This window comes from Nomascus leucogenys, chromosome 18, assembly GCF_006542625.1.
Source record: "Nomascus leucogenys isolate Asia chromosome 18, Asia_NLE_v1, whole genome shotgun sequence".
In the NCBI taxonomy this organism is placed as follows: domain Eukaryota; kingdom Metazoa; phylum Chordata; class Mammalia; order Primates; family Hylobatidae; genus Nomascus; species Nomascus leucogenys.
The window spans coordinates 13531228-13554002 of record NC_044398.1 but is presented as its reverse complement, the minus strand read 5'-3'; the positions used below and the strand labels follow the sequence as shown (position 1 = coordinate 13554002).

The 22775-nt window shown below is 38.1% G+C and overlaps 2 protein-coding genes across 2 annotated transcripts in view; one reads left to right on the top strand and one right to left on the bottom strand.

Moving 5' to 3' along the window:
- The window catches only part of JMJD1C (jumonji domain containing 1C), a 362166-nt gene that overhangs the window by 44244 nt on the left and 295147 nt on the right, over nucleotides 1–22775 (top strand). The gene's annotated exons all lie outside the window — the stretch shown is intronic.
- Nucleotides 11864–13347, bottom strand: LOC115831142. The gene has a single exon (XM_030797730.1). It carries the CDS (start codon nucleotides 12938–12940, stop codon nucleotides 12230–12232), a length of 711 nt encoding a protein of 236 aa, XP_030653590.1. The 5' UTR covers nucleotides 12941–13347; the 3' UTR covers nucleotides 11864–12229.

The following is a 22775-nucleotide window of genomic DNA, read 5'->3' as shown; positions in this document are numbered from 1 at the left end:
CTCTAGATCTAGATCTTACTACCACTTTACAGGAAATATGGGGAATAGAATAGTAAATTAACACCATGAGGGAACAGTTAGTTGAATTTAGGATATGGGAAATTCTCCAGGACAAATGACTTAAATGAGATTAAATGAGATTTAAAGAGACTTATCAACCAGATGCAATGTGTGGTTCTTGTTTTGTTTCTGGTTTACACAAACTAATGGCAAAAATTTCATTTTTGAGGTAATTGAGGACATTTGAGTATGGACTACTTATTAGATGATACTGAAGAATTATTGCTTATTTTGTAAAATGTGATAATGGTATTGTAGGGTTACTTTAAAGAAAAGTCTTTAACGGATAATGATACTTTCTTTACTATTCCTGGGTGAGATGATATGGCATCTGGGATTTGCTTTAAAACATTCCAGCCAAAAAAAAGAAAAAAAGACAGAGAAGAAATAAGATTGGCAATTTGTTGGTATTGTTGCATGAAGGGTATGTGGGTATTCATTCTTCTTTTTCTCTCTCTCATTAATGTTTGAAAATTTTTGGAACAAAAAGCTGAAAAAATTAAATACATAAAAAGTGTATAGCATAAAATGTTCTAACAGCCTACATAGAAAATTGGGTCAGTGGTATAATTCAGTGTCTATATGATAAAAACAAAACACGTGCTAGGGAATAGAACAATTCTTGCTGATATTAAGACCAAAAAGTTTTCTTTATTAGTGGTTTTTGTTCATTTGTTTTTGAGACAGGGTCTCATTCTGTTGGAGGTTAGAGTGCAGTGGCAGGATCCATAGCTCACAGTAACCTGGAACACTTGGGCTCAAGTGATCCTTCACAACTAGCTAGGGCTGTAGGTATGCACCATGTGGTTACCAGCTTGACCTCTGGAGGGTCTGGAGACTAAGGTCAGCCATGCAGATAGCCCCAGTAAAAACCCTAAATACTAAGCCTCAGGTGAGCTTCCCGGTTGCCAGTATTTCCTGCATGTTGTCACATGTTGTTGCTGGGAGAAATAAGCCCTGCCTGCATGACTATACTGGGAGAGGACAACTGGAAGCTTGTGCTTGCTGTCTCCTATGCCCCTCTTCCCTTTGCTGATTTTAATGTTATTTTAGTGTAATTAACAGTAAGCAAGAGTATAATGTTTCTTTTGAGTTTTATGAGTCTTTCTAGTGAGTTCTGAGGGTGGTTTTGGGGATTCCCCAAATGCAGAGCTTCATCCATATTGTTGCATGTGTAATATTTCATTTATTGTTGAGTAGCACTCCATAGTTTGCCTGTTTCCCAGTTGAGGGACACTTTTGGTTGTTTGCAGTGTTTGGCAATTACAAATAAAGTGACTATGTACATTTGGGTGTAGAGGTAGGTTTTTGTATGAACATAGGTTTTTATTTCACTTCAGTAAATACCTAAAAGTGGGATTGCTGGGTCATATGAAAAGTATATGTTTAACTTCATTAAAAACTCTTTTGCAAAGTGGCAGTCACTTCCAGTCAGCACTGTATGAGAGTTCTGATTGTTCCTTATCTTCCTTTACACTTGGTATTTCATTGTGGTTTTAATTTGCATTTCCCTGATAATTAATGATGTTGAGTGTCTTTTCTTGTGCTTATTTGCCACTTGCATATCTTATTTGGTGATGTATTTGTTGAAATATTTTGCCCAATTTTTTAAAATTTGTTTTTTTATTATTGAGTTTTGAAAGTTCTTTAAATATTCTAGATATCAATCCTCTATCAGTTATGCATTTTGCCAATATTTTACCTCACTCTGTGACCTTTGGAGAGCAGAAGTTTTTAATTTTAATTATGTTTAATTTTTAGTTTTATGAATCATGCTTTTGGTGTTGTAGGTGAGAAATTTTTGCCTATCCCAATGTCACAAAATGTTTTCTCCTGTTTTCTTTTGAAAGTTTTTTAGCTTTATATTTTACGTTGAGATCTATGCTCCATTTTGAGTTAGTTTCAGTATATGCTGCAAAGTATGGGTCAAGGTTCATTTTTTTTTGACATACAGATGACAAGTTGTTCCGGCACCATTTGTTGAAGAGACCATCCTTTCTCTGTTGAATTGCATCTTTACCTTTATTGAAAAATCAATTGACCATATAAGTATGGGTCTATTTCTGGACTCTCTTATTTTGTTCTGTTCATCTATGTATCTATCTTTTTGCCAACATTATGGTGAGTTGATTACTGCAGCTATATAGTAAGACTTAATATAAGATAGTATATTTTATATAAAGAGTCTTCCAATTTTTTCATTCTGAAATTGTTTTGGCTGTTCACCAGTTTCTTCATCTTAACTTATTTGGGTTTAGAGTCAACTTGTTGGTGTCAAAAAAAAAAAAAAATACCGTCATTTTGATTGGGATTGCTTTAAATTTGCAGATCAATTTGGAGAGAATTAGAATCTTATTAATATTGAGTCTTATTAGAATATTATTAATACTGATGCATGGGCATGGTATATCTCTCCACTTATTTAGATCTTCAGTCTGTCTTTTTGAGAGAGGTCTACAGTTTGTGTCTCTTAGCAATTTCTGTTTCATGTAAATTGATGAATTTTTTTATAAAGTTTTTTATACTTTCTCTTTTATTGTTCCAATATTTGTAGAATCTGTAGTGATGTCACCCCTCTCATTTGTTTTATTGGTAGTTTGCATATTTTCCCCTCTTCCTTGTCTAGAGATTTCTTTCTGCAGCTTTGATCTGCTGGCCTCAAGTGATCCTCTTGCCTCAGCCTCCCAAAGTGCTGGGATTACAGGTGTGAACCACCATGCCTGGTCTTTTAAAAAGTGTTTTTAATTTAATTTTAAAATTTTGTTCGTCTACTTATTTTAGAAACAAGGTTTTGCTCTGTCATCCAGGCTGGAGTACGGTGGTATGATCATAACTCACTGCAGCCTTGATCTTCTGGACACAAGCAATCCTCTTGCCTCAGCCTCCCTCCCAAGTAGCTGGGGCTGCATGTGCACGCCACCAGGCCTGGCTAATTTAAAAAAATTTTTTGTGGAGATAGGGTCTCACTGTGTTGCCCAGGCTGGTCTTGAACTCTTGGCCTCAGTTGATCCTCTTGTCTCCCAAAGTGTCGGGATTACAGGTATGAGCTACTCTGTCCAGCCTATAATTTTTGATTGAATGCCAGCCATCATTTATGGTAAATCGTATTTATGCTGAGAATTTGTCATGACTCTTGTTCTGCTAAGGTGTTAGCATGGAGGGTTGAATTAGTCTTGCTTGGAGCTGATGAGAATTTGCCTTTTATTGCTCTGATTACCTTTAGTGCATTATCAACTTTATATATATATGTGTGTGTGTGTATATATATACATACGTGTGTATATATATACATATGTGTATATATATGCATATACGTGTATATATATACACACACATACATACACATAATATATTTATTTATTTATTCTTAGACAAAATCTCAGTCTGTCGCCCAGGCTGGAGTGCAGTGGTGCAATCTTGGCTCACTGCAACCTCTTCCTCCCAGGCTCAAGGAATTCTCCTGCCTCAGCCTCTTGAGTAGCTGGGATTACAGGCACCTGCCACCACGCCTGGCTAATTTTTTGTATTTTTAGTAGACACAGGGTTTCACCATGTTGGCCAGGCTGGTCTCAAATTCCTGACCTTAAATGATCTACCCACTTCAGCCTCCCCAGGCGCTGGGATTACAGGTGTGAGCCACTGATACCAGCCCATTATCAACTTTAAATCTTTCTATTATCACCTAGTACTTAAGATGGGGATTGATTTGCTGGAAAGTTTTGACCAATGTTTTTACTCCATGTTTACCTGTTAGCCTTATCTGTGCACTTGAACTTCAGAGAGGGTCTCTCTCTGTTCTTTTGCTACTTCTCTAGTAGTAGAATGCTCTTACTTAGGTGTTACTCGGAGCTAGTTTGTGTTGTTGTGGTGGGCATGGGGCCTTGGAAGCTGGTTAGCTTTGTGGTGGTAGGAATTGAGCTTTCTCTTTTGTCCTAGACCAGTATTAGTCTTAGGCAGGCTCTGTTTTCCTCTATTCTTGATAATCCTGCTTCTCCCCAGTAGTAGAGGACCTCTGTTGTTTTGGTCTCAGGTTACTTTCTTGTCTGTCCTTCAGAAGTACATACAGTATCATCTAATTTTGCAGGAATTTATTAGGAAGTGTTTTCACATCCTGTATTAAAAGGAATATATTTGGAAGTCGTTTTTGACAAGTACCTGAACTTTTTAAGGTAGCGCTATTTTCATGGAATTAGATCTTCCTTACTAAGTAAAACATAGTTTTCAGTGGTGATAATGTAGACCAAATTGAAGGCTATTTCTATTCCCTCCAGGAAGTATGTTTTCAGATGGATTATTTTTTTAAAAGCATAAAACAAAATTGTAAAATGGGGAGTATCCTTAGCTGTCCAGGGTTCATAAATGCAGTCCTAATGGAACTGAACATTTGAGGGAGAAATAATGACTCTATATATGTTGCAAGTAATAATGATGTAATTATTTATTATAACTCTAAAGGAAAGGATAATTATGTTTAGAATCATGAACATCTGCAAATTTTTATGACTTATCTTTACATTTTATACTGGTTTAACCATCATTATATGATGAAGATATAGGGCATTTCCAGCACCTTCATGCCACTTCACAGTCAATACAACCCACCCCCATGGGTAAGCACTATTCCAACTTCTGTCAGCATTCATTAGATTTCCTGTAATTTGTTCATTTAACAATTTGTCACATTTTCCTTATTACATTATTTCTCATTTTTTTTAAAAAATAATTTGAGAGTAGGCTGACTGGACTACATAATTTGGAACTTTTGACCCCATTACCTTCAGTCTTTTCTTTGATTTTATTTTGCTCTGTTTAACAAATTGTTTTGGGCTGAGCACGGTGGCTCATGCCTGCAATCCCAGCACTTTGGGAGGCTAAGGTGAGAGGATTGCGTAAAGCCAAAATTTGAGACAAGCCTAGCAAAATAGTGAGACCCTTGTCTCTACAAAAAAATAAAAAATATAATGAGCTGGACGTGGTGGTACATGCTGGGGGTCCCAGCTACTTGGGAGGCTGAGGCAGGAGGATTGCTTGAGGCCAGGAGGTGGGTCAAGGCTGCAGTGAGCCATGATTGTACCACTGCACTCCAGCATGGGTGACAAGAGTGAGACCCTGTCTCAAAAAAAAAAAAAAAAAAAGGTTGTTTTTATGTCTATTTCATCCCCGTCCTTTGATAAATTTTCTTCAGGATTCAAGTATCTCTCTCTCTCATCCTAAAACACTCTTCTTCACGGCTGCCTGCTTTATAAGCACTCTTACACTCCCACTCATTTTAGCAATTGAGGAGAGACTCTCAGCAATCAGTTGACCAAAGCATCTAACATACTTTTTCCATATTTCGATATCCTTAGTCTGTTCACTGAGGGTGATATCAGAGTAGTCGAATTACTGAGTCAAATGGTATGTTTTGTTTAAGGCTGTTATCAGTGAAGATGGTCAGATTGCTTCCCAGAAGTTTTTTTTTGTGTTTTTTGTTTTTTTAGTGTACTGTGTGTATTTATTTCTTTTTTTCTTTTGAGACAGAGTTTCACTCTTGTCACCTAGGCTGGAGTGCAATAGCGCAATCTCGGCTGACTGCAACCTCCGCCTCCCGGGATCTAGGGATTCTCCTGTCTCAGCCTCCTGAGTAGCTGGGATTACAGGCGCCCATCACTATGCCCAACTAATTTTTGTATTTTTAGTAGAGACGAGGTTTCACCATGTTGGCCAGGCTGGTCTGAAACTCCTGACCTCAGGTGATCCGCCTGCCTTGGCCTCCCAAAGTGCTGGAATTACAGGTGTGAGCCACTGTGCCTGGCTCCAAGTGTGTATTTCAGTTTACTTTATGCAATTTAACAGAAATTTAGTCATAATTTACCAGATATACATAAATGATTTAAGTAGTGAAAGAAAATTCAGCTTTACAACAATAAGTTCATATCTTGAGGAAAAGTAAAAGTACATTAAGAATGTAAAGGCAAGTCCAGTTTCGATGCAATAAGTGAACTGTAATTCCTAGAAGTTCTTTTTACCTGGCCAGGCGCAGTGGCTCATGCCTGAAATCCCAGCACTTTGGGAGGCCAAGGTGGGAGGATCACTTGAGGTCAGGAGTTCGAGACTAGCCTGGCCAACATAGTGAAACCCCGTCTCTACTCAAAAATGCAAAAATTAGCCAGGTGTGGTGGTGTGTGCCTGTAATCCCAACTACTCAGGAGGCTGAGGCAGGAGAACTACTTGAACTTCTGAGGCATAGCTTGCAGTGAGCCAGGATTGTGCCACTGCACTCCAGCCTGGATGACAGTGAGACCGTGTCTCAAAAAAAAAAAAAAAAGTTTTTTTAACCAAATGTGTATTACTTCTACAACAGAGCATTTGTTTTACCATATCCTTGTCCTACTTAATGTTTTTTCTTTTTCATCTTTATTAGTTTTATAGAAAGTATTATATCTCTATTCTATATTTCTTTTGTAATTAAGGGATACATTAACAGATTTAAAATTTGAATTAGGCTGGGGGCAGTGGCTTACGCCTTTAATCCCAGCACTTTGGGAGGCCGAGGAGGGCAGATCATGAGGTCAAGAGATCGAGACCATCCTGGCCAACATGGTGAGACCCTGTCTCTACTAAAAATACAAAAATTAGCTGGGCATAGTGGCACTTGCCTGTAGTCCCACCTACTTGGGAGGCTGAGGCAGAATTGCTTGAACCCGAGAGATGGAGGTTGCGGTGATCCTATGATCGCGCCACTGCACTCCAGCCTGGCAACAGAGCAAGACTCCATCTCAAAAATAAATAAATAAAAATTGAATTATAAAATTCCTAAAAGAAAATACCAAAGAATACCTACAAGGAGTATTTTTAAAGCATGCCTTAAGGCTGCAACATAAATATATTAGCATATTTGGCTATATATGAAATTTTAAAACTTGTGAATATGAAAAGAAATTGCAGGGCGGGGCGCAGTGGCTCATGCCTGCAATCCCAGCACTTTGGGAGGCCGAGGCGGGTAGATCACTTGAGGTCAGGAGTTAGAGACCAGCCTGGCCAACATGGCGAAACCCCGTCTCTACTAAAAATACAAAAATTAGCCAGGCGTGGTGGCACATGCCTTTAATCCCAGCTACTCGGGAGACTGAGGCATGAGAATTGCTTGAACTCAGGAGGCGGAGGTTGCAGTAGCTGAGATTATGCCGTTGCACTCCAACCTGGGCAACAGGGAGACTCTGACTCAAAAAAATAAATAAATAAATAAAAAAGAAATTGCAAGTGGGGGAAAGAAGCATCCATGCAAATTTAGATATAAAAGCAAATGAAGCAATTGCTTTTAAGATAATTTTTGTAGATAGAATAGTTGAAATTATTAAGAAATTATTATTATATATAATATATAATAGTTGAGATAGGATTTTTATCTATTATAGATGAAGAAGGTATATAAGGTTAAAAAGTGTCAATTCAAAAGTTTATTTGTAATGCAGAACAATGCAAAAATTCTTCAAGTTAGTTTTGATAGACTGTTTGTTTGTTTTGAGACTGAGTCTCACTCTGTCGCCTAGGCTTCAGTGCAGTGGTGCAGTCTCAGCCCACTGAAGTCTCTTGCTTCCCGGGTTCAAGTGATTCCCTTCCCTCAGCCTTCCGAGTAGTTGGCACTACAGCCATGTGCCACCATGCCCAGCTAATTTTTGTATTTTTAGTAGAGAAGGCATTTTACTATATTGGTCAGGCTGATCTCAAATTCCTGACCTCAGGTGATCCGCCCCCCTCAGCCTCCCAGTGTGCTGGGATTACAGGTGAGAGCTGCCATGCCTCACCTATTTGTTTTAATATAATGGTTTTATGACCAAACTTGGAAAGCAGAGGAAAGAAGCAGTTTTACAATGATGTGTAAAAACTGTTATTTAGTACTTTGGCTTGTATTATATTAGTATGTATTAATATTAGTAATTAACTAGTATGTAGTAATATTAGTATTAATCATATGTATATCTTCTTTGAGACCTTTGAGAAATAGCATATACTGAAGTCTTTCTAACAATATTTGTTTTGCTAAGCAAGATTACTTTTGTCAGTCCTTTAACATTTTGGGAGTTTGAACCTACCACGTGACAGGAAAGTATACTTTGGTCCTTGCTGAATTACGTGTGTTCTTGATCATAAAGTTCCTTCATTATATAATACCTAGCTTCATTGGTGAGGAAGAACATAGATGGAGTATATGGTTAGCATGCAGAGATTTTGAGTTGGTATTACTTTTTAGCTTAGATTTTACATTGACTTTCCTTCATTTATAGTTTTAATACAAGTTTAGAACCTCCTTTACTTAATGAACTTTCATGGAAATAAACAGAAGAGTTTTACCCTGCTGCTATTAACTTGTAACAATGGTGAAAGCTTGTAAGATTAATAAGAACACGACCCTTTTGGAACCTAACCTGTTTGCAAAGTGCAAACTTGCATATTTTAATGGTAGTTAATAGTTGGAGCGTTTATGAGAGGGATGATGAACAAAGTGCAATGGGACACCCCGGGAAGACTCTTACTGTGTGCTCAATGGCAACTTTCCATTTCTTTATTTCTTGTAGTTCCTCACTCAGCAGATTAGGAATTTTCTGATGCTTTGTGTATTCTTTCTAAATTTTTAATTTTTTATCATTAAAAATCAACCTTGTTTTTAATAGAGAAGAGAATGTTGAAAAGAAGTGGTACGTTCCTGTGCAGCCAGAATTTAAATTGGAAACTGGATAACAGATGTATAGAATGTACAACTAGAAGGCCCAATAGAGATTGCTTCACTTCCTCCTTCATTTCTTTTCTATCTTCCTTTTTTTCTTCTCTTTCCCTCCTTCCATGGCATCAAGAAGATAGTCAGAAAGTTGTTTGTACATTGGCTCCATCAAGGATGTTATTTGAGACTGTTCTTTTTAGAAGACTAAGAATAGACTAGTGTTTTGGATATACACTCATAGGATCATTTTTGGGTTTGTATTAAATTGGTAGTTTGGTAATGAAATGAATGTTTTTTCTTGAGAATTGTAACTCTTCCTTCTGTATCTGTTCTTTAGAAATTTTCCCAGGAAAAACCTTGCTTTTCTGTTGAAGCATGTTTTTGAAGGCTTAACATTGTACCTCCATGATGAAATGAGATAATGTATATAAGACATTATTTTGAAGGTGATGAATAACCCTGTAGGAAGAACAGGAACTCTCATTTACGTCCGAGATTCTAAGTTCCTCTTAGTTGGGTTAGATTTAGAAAAAGGTACATTTTGCTATATTCATTCATTCATTCATTCATGCTATAACATGTATTATCATCTCTTAGCAAGGCCTGGTAGCTGCTGGGAGTATAGTTATGAACAAGACAAAGATGCCTTATGGAGCTTATATATCCTATAAAGGGAAAAAATATAAATGATCAATTACACAATAAATGGTGTAAATACAGTTGTGGTAGTACTAAGACAAATAAGGCATGTTTTGAAAATCTGTTATTGGGAAATCCTACATAGTCTGAGAATCAGGGATGGTTTCCTTGAGGAAGTGATATTTTGATATTTGAGTTAATTTATCATCATAAATGTTATTGAGGAATTCATTTCCCTTCTAAAAAGGGAAAAAATGAAATAATCTCCCAGTCTTTGGTGTAGATTAAGATATTTGATGTAGGAGATTTGCTTGAATTGATGTGTGTATAGGCATATTTAATGGACATATTTACACGTAGGGATGGAAAGACTAGAAAACCTAATTTATATTTCTAATTTTCAGCTTCTATAAGTAAACTTAGTTATTTTAAGTACTTCATTGTCATTCTTTTTACCTGTATAATGAAAACAAATACCATTACTCTTCTATTTCCGAGTATCTTTATGGAAGTAAAGAATGTAAGGAAACATTAAGTTAAGAAACAAATATTCTGAAGTTTCAAAACCAACTTGAAAAATTTTTTAAATTCCTTGTTATTTACAAAGTTATGATTTGCTGGCAAAAATAAAATAATACAAATACCCCTTAATACAAAACGAAGCAAAAAATGCCAGCAAACAAACAAAAAATCTTTAAGGACTTTTTATTCTACATTTAAAAAAATGTACTGTTAAGTTTTTCCAACAGCAAAATATCCACAAAGTAGTGTAAACTCTAGGCATTAGCTGTAGTCAAGGGATTAGTAGAAGAGAATTTGGACCAGAGTTCTAAGAATATTAAGATATTTCATTAAAAATATTTTGGGCATGTATGCCCTCCTGAAAAACTTTGTTTCTACACATGAAATATTTTGATTGATTTGTTGGATTACATGCTTTTCAGAGGACTGAAAAGGATGGAATTCAACATGTAGTGGGAGTTCCTAGGGGCCCATTTAGAGCAGTTTGCCTACAAAATTGAAAACAGCTGGCAGTTTTATGAAAGGCAACCAGCAACCTATACTCTTAAGAATGTAATTTGGTGAGTGGGATTTATGTGATAACTGATGAATTCGCATGTTTTTCTCAAATGACTTTATTTGTATTTTTCGTTTGCTCCTAGGATATCACTGAAAATTAGGATTCAGGCATTTTTGCATTTTTACAATTGCATCATGCCCATGGTCACAAAGCAGATCATTGATGACTTGGTATCTGGATGTTGATCTCCCTACTCTTTTATCCTTACATATGTTGAATTATTGTCACCAAGTCACTTTACTGGCTCCTTAATCTACATTGATTTTAAAAATCTTCATCTGTAATTATTAAGATAATTTGCTAAGTATTATACTGTGTACACTGAAAAAGTGGACTTGGAAATAAAATTGCCCAAGCAAAATTAAGTTTTTCTCTCAACTTGCCGATATGCATTTTTGGGTATGTTTTGCATTTTTAATTTATTACAGGTTTTTTTTTTTGTTTTTTTTTGGTGGGGGGGGACTGAGTTTTGCTCTTGTTGCCCATGTTGGAGTGCAGTGGCATGATCTCGGTTCATTGCAACCTCCGGCTCCCACGTTCAAGCGATTTTCCTGCTGCCTCCTGAGTAGCTGGGATTACAGGCATGCTCCATCATGCCCAGCTAATTTTTTGTATTTTTAGTAGAGACGGGGGTTTCATCATGTTGGCCAGGCTGGTCTCGAACTCCTGACCTCAGGTGATCTGCCTCCCAAAGTGCAGGGATTACAGGCGGGAGGCACTGTGCCCAGCCTATTTATTACAGTTCTATGTTTGGTCTTTAGCAAAATTCGACCATGATTATTAAAATCCATCTTCCTTATAATTTTGGTTTCTAACCTATTAGCAGTGGTTGTGTTTCTCCACTTCAAATTGCCCAGCTTGAGTGTTCCAGAGAAAACAGATAAAAGCCTTATAGTTATTTTAAACATTCAGATTACTAGTGTAAACTCTGTTAACTTTTTTTTTTAATAGAGGTTCAGGAAAATCTCTAAGAAACTGAAATTTCGAATATTGGACTACCTATAAAAAAGCAGTATAAAGTGTGCCTGAAATCGAACTGCTCACTGACATTTGTAGGGAGGTTTGATTAAATAAGTTGATCAAAGAAGAGTGATTGTTCCAAGTTAGAGATCTTTGTGTGGGTTAGGGAGTCCTATTGTAATTGGATGGGAAATAAATATTTATTTTCTTGAATTGTGATTGGCTAAAATCCTTTTCTTTCCATGGTATTTTCTAATAACTGAATCTGGGGATTTTCTCTGCTTTTATTATCTGACCAGTGTGTTTGAGCTGTGTACCAGTACCAAAAGTACTAAGACTGTCGCAGACATGGTTTGTGAAATTTCAGGACGTTGACAAGGGCCCGCCACGGAGCATTTGCTGTATAATAAAGCAGTGACGAATTTAAATCTGTGAATAGCTTAAACATGTAATTAGTATCACCACAAATGAGAAGAATGAAAGGATCACATTTTCCCCCTCGTTTTCCCTTGAAGTCATGAACGGTTGGTTCTGCTGTGACTTTGGGGCTTAGTTTTCAGTCGAAGTATTGTCCTGCTCTGCTGCTGTTACTGCGGGACTGCTAATTCAGGCTAACTCAGGCTGCAGGCGCCGTGTGCTCTGAACATCGCGCCGCGCGTGAGGCGTCATCCCAGGAGCTTATTTTGTGATCAGAGTAGAACCACTACACTTTACTTTCCCCTCACCTCCACCTCTGAGAGAGCAACGAATACAAAGGTAGACCCCCAAAAGCTTTGAATAGCTGTCGCCTACTTCCCCGCGGCCCTCTTCATTTTTTCGTTTCCCGCCGCCGCCTCTGGATCTCGACGGACCCAGTGGCCGCTGCCACCTCCGCAGGGCCGGGCACTACTTTCTGTCTGCGGTGGTTCCGCCGACCCTCTCGCGGCTCCTGCCCCGCCCGCGCCGGCGGAAGGAGACGCGCTGCGCGCCGCCGCTGCCCGGGAAGGGAGACGGAGCAGTACTGGCCGCGGCGCGGTGGCGGCGGCTGGGCTGCCTCGGGGTCTTCGACGGCCGCGTTGGGTTTTTTTCTCAGTTTTCCTGTGTGGCGCTGCAGCACAAGGCTGCGAATCTGGGAGTCCAAAGGAGTGTTTGGGGGAGGGCCCGAGGTCGCTGTGTCCGGGGCAGAGCGGCCGGTGCGCCCCGACTCTGCGCTCGTTCGGGGCCGCTGCCGGGCCCCCGTCCGCTCTCCTCAGCATGAGCGGCCGGTAGGAGTGAGGTTTCATCGGTTCCCTCGCACTGGAGGAGGCAGCGGCCGCTTCGGCAGCGACAGCTATGGCGGTGGAGACGCGGCCAGAGCTGGTGGGGAAGCGGTTCCTGTGTGTGGCGGTCGGCGACGAGGCGCGTCCGGAGCGCTGGGAGAGCGGACGCGGCTGGCGAAGCTGGCGAGCGGGGGTCATCCGAGCCGTGTCACACAGGGACAGCCGCAATCCGGACCTGGCGGTAAGAGCGAGCGCCCCCATTCTCCCCTGCCGCGCCCGCACCCGGCTCTCGCATACGTACCTTGCGGGCTTTCCTCTGGCACCTCGCTTAGCCCGGCCAACTGGCGGTCACGCCCCTCTGCCGAACCTTGGCGCGTTTGCCCGCGTCCCTTGCCTGGGTCCCTGCCTCTCTGCGAGCGGCTTCCCCTGTGGAGGCGATGTCGGAGCGGGACTCCCGGGATAGCTGCGGAGGCCGCCCTGGCCCCCATCCCGGAGGGGTCGACTGCGGCTCCCCGCTGTGGCGCCTGGGCGGCCGCGGAGACCTCCCCGAAAGGCGGAGCTGCGAGTCGGGCGCCGCGCGGGCAGGTGGGGGTAGGGGGCGGACCACTCATAGGGATAGGTGGCCAGCTTCTCTGGCATCTCTTTTCTTGGAAAAGTCTTCATAGTGCTGTAGCTCGAGACTTAAAACTTATCCTGTAAGGTTGCTGAAGGGGAGGGAGAAAAGGAAAGAGACTTTCCCACACAGTCCGGGGATTCCTATGTGTTTTAGAGGCAGAGGCCGTGGTGGTGGCTGTGCCCGGATTCATCCTCTCCTTAATAGATGCTTGGCTTTCTAACCGTAAAGGATAAAAGTGAAAAACTTTGGTATGGAGGGTAATCTGTCTTTCTGTCCCCAATGTGCTGTTTTTGTTAGAAAGGTATAGTGCTTTGGAGTCAAGCTGTTTCTGAGTTTTATACGATTTTAAGTAAGACGAAAAATGTTGTCAATTAAAATGTTAAATGCCAGGCAGAATTGATTATCTTTTTTTTTTTTTTTGGTTTCTTACATGTGACACTGCCAGTGTTTTCTTTGAGTAGCGTAGGTATGTGCATGATATTGAGCTGTAATATGCTCTGTTGTGTTCCAAGTACATTCTCACTGAGGGACAGCTTGAAGGTAAGGGGCGGAGTAGAGGCAAGACATGGACTAGACTTCCAAAGATTGATTTATGAATACGTAATCTGTGAAATTTATTTGTAGTGCCCGGAGCCATTTACTTTTTCACTGAAAACTTCAAATTTAGGAATTTTTTTTTCCTTTGTGTGCATGCAAGCTTACAATTCCAAATTCACTGTAGTATCTGTACAGGTATCTACCTAATATTTTTTACCTATTTTAATAGTTTCTGAGTGTGTTTTTGTAAACTCGAGTTTTCATCACTGTAGTCAATGATATGGTTAATGCTGCATGTATTAATATTGACTCGATATTGCAAAATAGGTGTGTTTTGCTAATAGGTATTTCTAACAGAAAATAGAGGTAGTTTTGAAGGTTTTGGCTGGTTATTTTCGTACAAAAATGTATAATCTTCCTTAAAAAGTATTGGTGATGTTAGTGGTTCTAGAAATTATGGCAGTTCAATTCAGTAACTATTTTTATTTTGTTTGGGTAAAAGGCTGAGGTGAGAGGATTGCTAGAGCCCAGGACTTATTAAGAGTCCAGCCTGGGCAACATAGGTGAGACCCCCTTATCTATAAAAAAGGAAAAAAAAATTTTGTATATATAAATGACTTAATTGCTTTCTTAGTTGGGAATTTAAGTGATGTAAAGAGGAAGTTTACATATGTTAGTAAGGTATTAAGCTGGATATTAAAAAATAAATTATCTGTGGATGGTAGAGATTGACCGGAAAGAATAGGAGTTTTTTCAGGTGATAGAAATGTTTCCTATTCTGATTGTTGGTTACACAGGTATATATATTTGTCAAAACTTACTGAATTGATACTATCTTTGCATTTCACCATATCTAAATTTTACCAAGAAAAGAAAAATGTATGTTAAACCATACCTATGTGAACCCTTGATGAGTTTATCTGTCTTTATTTGAAAATTTAAATATTACTAATTTAGTTTTTTTAGCCTAGAATCTACCGTTTTAGATTTATTCCCAGATTTCCTTACATTCACATTTCTTAAACGACACTTGGAACAGTTTAGCATTAACATAATGTAATATTCCTGTTAGACATTGATTACTGCAGAGTAGATTTTAAGTTACATGAAATTCGGCTGGGCACAGTGGCTCACGCCTGTAAACCCAACACTTTGGGAGACTGAGATGGGAAGATACTTGAGCGCAGGAGTTTGAGACCAGCCTGGGCAACATGGCGAAACCCTGTCCGTACAAAAAATACAGAAATTAGTCGGGCATAGTGGTGCAATGCCTGTGCTTCCGTCTACTTGGGCGGCTGAGGTGGGAGGATCACCTGAGCTCAGTGAGGTTGAGACTGCAGTGAGCCAAGATTATGCCACTGCACTCTAGCCTGGGAGACAGAGTGAGATCCTGTCTCTAAATAAATAAATAAATATATAAAATGAAATTATATGGAAAATGTTGAATAGGCTAGTTTGTGATTTTTTTTTTAAAGCTACAAATATGTATAATTAAAAACCTATTAAGTCTATTAGAAGTCCTGGCTGGATACACGTGTGGCACATGATTTGGAAGGATAATGATAAGAACTTCATAGTAGTTGAGGGAATATTGTGTCTCAAAGATAATCAGTTATTCTTATTTTGGGCCTTAAGTATGAGGAATTGCCACGTGCATTAAATTTCTATAATTGTTTTAACTAACGTAATCTTGGTGGTTTAAATGTTATACGTTTATTATTTTGTAGTTCTGGAGATCACAAATAAGACCTGGATCTTGCTGGGCTAAAATCAAAGTGTGGCAAGACTGTTTATTCTAGGAGTGATCCATTTTCTTTTTTTTTTTTTTTTTGAGATGGAGTCTCGCTCTGTTGCCCAGGCTGGAGTGCAGTGGCGCAATCTCGGTTCACTGCAAGCTCCGCCTCCCAGGTTCACGCCATTCTCCTGCCTCAGCCTCTCCGAGTAGCTGGGACTACAGGCGCCCGCCACCACGCCCGGCTAATTGTTTGTATTTTTAGTAGAGACGGGGTTTCACCGTGGTCTCGATCTCCTGACGTGATCCGCCTGCCTCGGCCTCTCAAAAGTGCTGGGATTACAAGCGTGAGCCACCGCGCCCGGCCTGAGAGATCCATTTTCTTTCCTTTTCTAGTTTTTAGAAGCTATCCACATTCCTTGGCTCATGGCCCTCTTCCTCCATCTTTTTAAAGCCAACCAAGTTGTATCTCTCTGACCATTTTTCCCTAGTCATCTCCTTCTGACTCTCCTGCTTCCTCGTTGCACTTCTAAGTGCCCTGTTGAGAGCTTTGGGCCAATTGACATACTCCAGGATAATCTTGCCATCTGTTAGCAACCATAGTTCCTTGTAAACTTTAATTCTCCTTTGCCATGTAATGTAACAGTTACAGGTTCCCAGGATTAGGACATGGATATCTTTGGGATTAAATTATTTTTTTACCACATCGTGGTAGCAAACATATTTCTTGTACAATATGAACATATATAATTTGATACAAATAAAGTAAGATTAAAATTTTATTTTTTCAGCCAGGGGTTATAGTGATATTACTTTCTAATCTTTTAAGTAATAAGTTTAATTAATAGAGTTTTCATTAGGTTATGTTGGATAATTTCAAATAGTTTGTCAACTTTTAAAAAAATGGCTTGAGAACCTTTTGGGTTATCTGTATTGGAATTATCTTTGCTAACAAAATACCTAAGCCCTTTTTATGCAAGAGGACCAAGTTGAAGAAGTTGAAATATATACAGCACATTGTGAACCTTTTTCATTTTGAGTTTCTTTTTTAGCCTCATTGCTTAGTTTTGTCTTGGGATACATTTTTGACATTACTGCTGTTCTACTTTTTGAGGAATTTTTCTAGAAAATTGATAGCGTAATGTAAGGAAAACTGGCAGTTGAGAAGTACTGTTGCATAATATTTGTCCTTGAATAATACTGTAATATTAAAGAGCAGACATCAATTTACTCTCGTTTAACTTCGCTTCCATTTATGATCTCAGTGATTTATTTATTTGCTTATCTATCTGTCCGTTCATCCATACACCCATCTATCTACCTTTCTTTGATGCTTAGGTTGACTGTATTTCTGTTTTCAAGCCAGTTCTGTCTAAAGGGTTAAGTATTTAATAAAATATGTCTGGTTTTTTCAATAGAGAAAAGGACAATAAAAAATCATACTGTGTATTAAAGGCCAAACCCATAAATTTGCTTGTATTTAGGGGATAACCTGGGAATGAAGAGTTTAAACTGTTGTGAGATGTGTATCAGCTGATGTTATTTTGCAAAACTTCTGTCTTAAATGTGAATAATATTCATGTTTAGGAAATTTAAAGTGATTTATGATTTTGCATATAAATAAAACCCCTTTTTGTTTTTGGGTCTACACATTTCTGCTTAGTTTTCTCATTTCAGTTTCTTATTTAGTTGGTAGCAGTACATTTCTTTGTGTGTTTCTTTCTGTCAGTCTGACATTTATGTTGTCTTGCATCATTATTTAAAAATGGTAATTTCTGGTCTCTTCACAAAATGTTGAATGTATGAATGAATGAATGATTTTTACTTCATTGGTCAATATGATCTTGATAGGTTTACTATAGCAAAATTGGTTTTTTTTGGTAGGTAGAAAGACTTCTATGTCTGATGTAAGTATGGCAACTATTTTTCACACTCTTGAATTTGTTATTGCTATTGGTGATAAAGACTTGAATATAGGAAAATGACGAAATTGCCCCAATGGTGGGACATAAACTTGTGCAGTTATTACCACTAGCTAGTTTTAAAAGAAGGTGATGATCACCCAATAAATGTTGTTAATTGTGTTTCTGTGTAAAATTAAAGGGGCTATTGTTTTATATGATCTTTTGACCCATCATCTATATGTTCTGGCACATATTTTAAATAGGGAATTCCAATAATTTCCAATAATTTTTAATAGGGAATTCAATAAGTTCCAATAATTTTAAATAGGGAATGTTTTCATTCATTAGAATAATTGAACTATAGAAATTTTACCATGTGAAACCTTATCGTCTTCGTATAGGGATATTATTGCATGTGAAATAAAAATGTTAACTAGATATTTCAATGTAATTGAAAGCATACAGGCTATTTTCCTGTATTTATAGATTTTATATATTATTTTAGACAATTTCAAATTATATACAAGAAATGTCTTTAAGTCTAAAATTCATTTTCTGTCATCTTCACATATTTAGTACAGTACCTAGCATTTACTTAGGTGTTCATAAATGCTTATTGAATAATAAAGGAATATCATAAGTTACTTGAACATTTTAATTCATACTAACCATCTCAAGTTTCTATTACTATTTACTCTTTTTTGAGACAGGGTCTTCCTCTGTTACCCAGGCTGGAGTGCAGTGGTGTGATCATTGCTCACTGCCGCCTGGAACTCCTCAACTCAGGCAGTCCTCCCACCTCGTCTCCTGAATAGCTGGGACTACAGGCATGTGCCACTATACCCAACTAATTTAAAAATTTTTTTTTGTAGAGATGAGGTCTCACTTTGTTGCCCAGGCTGGTCTTGGACTCCTGGCCTCAAGTGAGCCTCCCACCTTGGCCTCCCAAAATGCTGGGATTACAGGTGTGTGCCACCTACACCTGACCTTACTATTTACTCTTAATTGTGAATTTTTTGTTTCTCTTATGGCATTGTGTACTTTCCCCTCCCCAGTATCAATTTTATCTTTTATCCAATTATGTGGTTTGACTACAGGATGGACCATGATTTTTCTAAGCTAACTTACAGAATAGAACTCCATTGATTGGTAGAGGCCATAAATGGATCCAATTGGAGGGATTCCAAGGATAGCATTGTGTGGGTATGAGTCTGGAACTGCTGCAGCCATTTTTCTACTTTAAGGTAAACCAGTTTAAGGCAAAGCTGACATAGAGAGGTTAATAGCATTGACACGGTAGCAGGAAAAAATGCGACTGACCAAACTTTTTCTGAATCCTACATACTACTGTGGATTTTTCTCTTACGGAGTTTTCATTTTGGGAGAATAAATTTACTTAAGGTTTAAGTCTGTTTTGGTTCCTTTTTCTTTGCCTTGGAAGCAAAAATATGTTAACTGATACACATGGTAATATTTCACTCCACTCTTTTTGAATAATGAAAGCAGCATTTTCTTTTTTTTTTTTTTGAGACGGAGTCTCGCTCTGTCACCCAGGCTGGAGTGCAGTGGCGCTATCTGGGCTCATTGCAAGCTCTGCCTCCTGGGTTCACACCATTCTCCTGCCTCAGCCTCTCCGAGTAGCTGGGACTGCAGGTGCCCGCCACCACGCCCGGCTAATTTTTTTTTTTTGTATTGTTAGTAGAGACAGGGTTTCACCGTGGTCTCAATCTCCTGACCTCGTGATCCGCCCGCCTCGGCCTCCCAAAGTGCTGGGATTACAAGCGTGAGCCACCGCTCCCAGCCTGAAAGCAGCATTTTCTTGAAACTTTTACGTTTGTTATTTGATGTTCAGATGTTAGAGTCTTGTCATACTGATTTTTGTATAACTGATGATTTTCAAAAAGGGTGATATGTTCTGCTTTTATGTGTCCAGGTGTATCCCAAAGCTTTGTAAAAATTAATTTGTTTTAATGTGTATGAAGTATAAATATCTAACTTTCTAAATATTTACAAATAAGAAGTAGCATTGAGTTTTTATATTAGGAAGTGTGCCATAACTCCTCACAGTTAAATAGAAATTTCAGGAGAGATACATCATTAATATTTCAGAAATTAGCAAGAGAGGGCAAGCTTGGCTTTTTAGGTCGCATATATCATAAACCCTAGTTTATACTCTGTCAGTGTTGGTCAGATAAATAACTGTAGGTCCACTGTTCTTTATCTGCAATTCTGAAATTCAAATAGCTTTAGCAACTACATTTTTTAATGATTCATTTGGAAGCAAAACCTGACTAAACTCATTTTTTTTAGTAGAGCTTAATAGGAATTGAGTATTTCTTATAGGAGAAATATTAATGTGCTTAACTTTTAGGGTTCTGTTCTAAATCCTTCAGAGATGTTATATATTGCGTAGGAATTGTACTATATTACCATAGTTAACTACCATAATGTAAGGACTTGTACTATATTACCATAATCAACTACCATAATGTATGCTATAGGCCAAGCGCGGTGGCTCACATCTGTAATCTTAGCACTTCGGGAGGCCAAGGCAGGGAGATCACTTGAGCTCAGGAGTTCAAGACCAGCCTGGACAACACGGTGAAATCCTGTCTACTGAAAATAGCAGCCAGGCATGGTGGTGTGCGCCTGTGGTCCCAGCTCCTTTGGGTACTGAGGTGGGAGGATGGCTTGAGCCTGAGAGGTCAAGGCTCCACTGAGCCATGATCATGCCACTGCACTCTAGCCTGGGTGACAAAGTGAGATTGTTCCTCAAAAAAAAAAAAAAAAAAAGAAAAAAAAAAGCTATATTTAACTTTATAAAAATCCAATAAACTTTTAATACCAAAATATATTGAAAGAGTTTGGATGAGGGATTGTTATTTGAATACTAATACGATTTTTGGTGGTGTAGATTTAATGGCAACAAATACTGCTAATTTTATTTGTTAGGAGATTTGATAGTGATCATAGGTCTGCCTAATTTCAGATAAATAGTTTTTCCAGTGTGGATTTTAGCAGACTTTTTTTTTTTTTTTTTTTTTTTTAAAGACAGGGTCTTGCTCTGTTGCCCAGGCGGAGTACAGTGGCATAATTACAGGTCATGGCAGCCTTGACCTTGCGGGTTCAAGAGATCCTCCCACCTCAGCCCCACAAGTAGCTGGGACTACAGGCATGAGCCACCATGCCTGGCTAATTTTTTTACTTTTTGTAGAGATGGAGTCTGACTGTGTTGCCCAGGCTGGTCTCAAACGTCTGGGCTCAAGCATTCCTCCTGCCTTAGACTCCCAAAGTGTTGGGATTAGAGGTGTGAGCCATGGCATCCAGCTTCACACTTTTATTAGATATAAAATTCTTAATCTGACAAAGAAATGTTTAGGGATTACGTACTTTTAGTTTTACAACTGGTGTTTACTAAATTGTTAACATTAAAACATTGTCTGGAATTATAGAATTGGATAAAATCCCTTTGTGTAGAATTTATATTTTCTAGCTAGTTTATGAAATTATTCTCTTAAACCCACTGATGAAAATGTTGATTTATCTTATATTGTAGAACTATTGATTTAATTATAGAATACATGGCTAAGTGGAAAAACGGTAGCTCACAATCTGTTTACTGTTTTGTCAGGCAAAACAAAACTGTGTATAGTGCTGACTTATGAAAAACTCAAAAGAGTTTTTGAAATCATGCAATCAGTAAGTGTCAGGGCAGGAATTTGAATGCAGATTTCTGATTTCAAATCTGTTATCTCTGTACTCTGCCATATTGTTTCTCCCAATGGTTTGTGATTCACAGACTCTCAAAGTAAAAACCAGAAATTCCCTTTAATTGTAATGTTATATATTCTTTCTGAGCCCTTTCTCTTTCTTCATTTCTATAGCCCTATGGTTTAAGTCCTCTTGAACTTTTATTTCTCCTTCCTTCCTGTCTGCAGTTCCTTTCATCTTCTTAATTTGGTATTTCAAATTCAGTCCTTTGCTTACTGTTGTTGTTTTAATCTTATTTCCTTTGTAGAATTTACTTGTACTGTGTTGCGTAATTACTCACAAATCTGCAATTAAAGATTGGCTTTTTTTCAGTTTAATCCACTGTCTCTACTGTTTGGAAGCTTTACATGAATGTCCCATATGTGGGTTTGAAATAATGTGTTTAAAGTATAATTTATTATCTTCATGTGAAACCAGCTGCCATTTTGAGATTTAATTTGAAGTCTCACCTGGGCTTGAAAACACCTTCATCTTAAATGTTTTTCCACCTTGAATGTTGGCATTTACTCAGTTCTGCAGATTTCTTCCTTTAAATTGGAACCTGCTTTCCTGTCTCCATTCTTTTCAATTTGTACTACCACTTGCTCAAAACCTTCCTTACTTGATTTATTTGGGTTATATCTATTGATGCTTACCGTATTAAAAACTAAGCTGAAGTTTTCAAAACACAAGAGCAGTTTTTCATAAGTCAGCACTATGCAGACATAGTTTTGTTTTACCAGACAAAACATAAGTAGTCTGCTGCTCTGAACACTGACGAAGGAATGAATGGAAAAGGCAAATAATGTCTTAGTAGTATTTTGAGAAGTTTTTATCTTACTAATCCCTTGAATGGATTTTGTTGCCCTGAAAACATTTGGTGAAGGTATCTGTTCATCTAATTCTCTTTAGTAGAATTATTTACATTAGTATCACTAAATAATTAAATTTTAAGTTGAATTTGGCTTCTTCATCATTTCAAGTTTCTTCCAGTATTTTTTATGTGGCTATATTGCTTATGAAAATTATGTATTTTGAACGTAGAAGGTTGCATGTAACATGCCAGAAAATGTTAACATGGCAGTAGGAATAGTCAGCATTCCTAGAATAGATTTCAGATTTTTTCAAAGCTAGAAGAGGTCTGTGTGACTAATTCATTTCTTGTGAAAGACTGACACTTGGGAGCTGAAACATCTGATCCATCTGTTAAAGTTAGGAGTTTAAGATTTAAAAATCTTTAGGCTCAGAGGAATATCAAAGAAGGAAGCAGTATGTTAATGTTTGGTTAAAATTATGTGTTGTTATTTAATATAAAATGATTGTATGTATATTTAACATAGAATTTATTTCCTCTCTATATTGTGATTCCATAGATGGAATCTTGATGCAATACAGGACTAGGAAAAATATTTGTATAAGAATTTAAAGTTGATGAACTATTCCAATGTGTTGAATAACATTATACTATTATTTGGTCTATGTTCTTTTTCTTCTTTAAAATCACATTGATAAAACTATGTAGAACCTATTTTAGAGCGTTTCCACTATTCCCTAAAA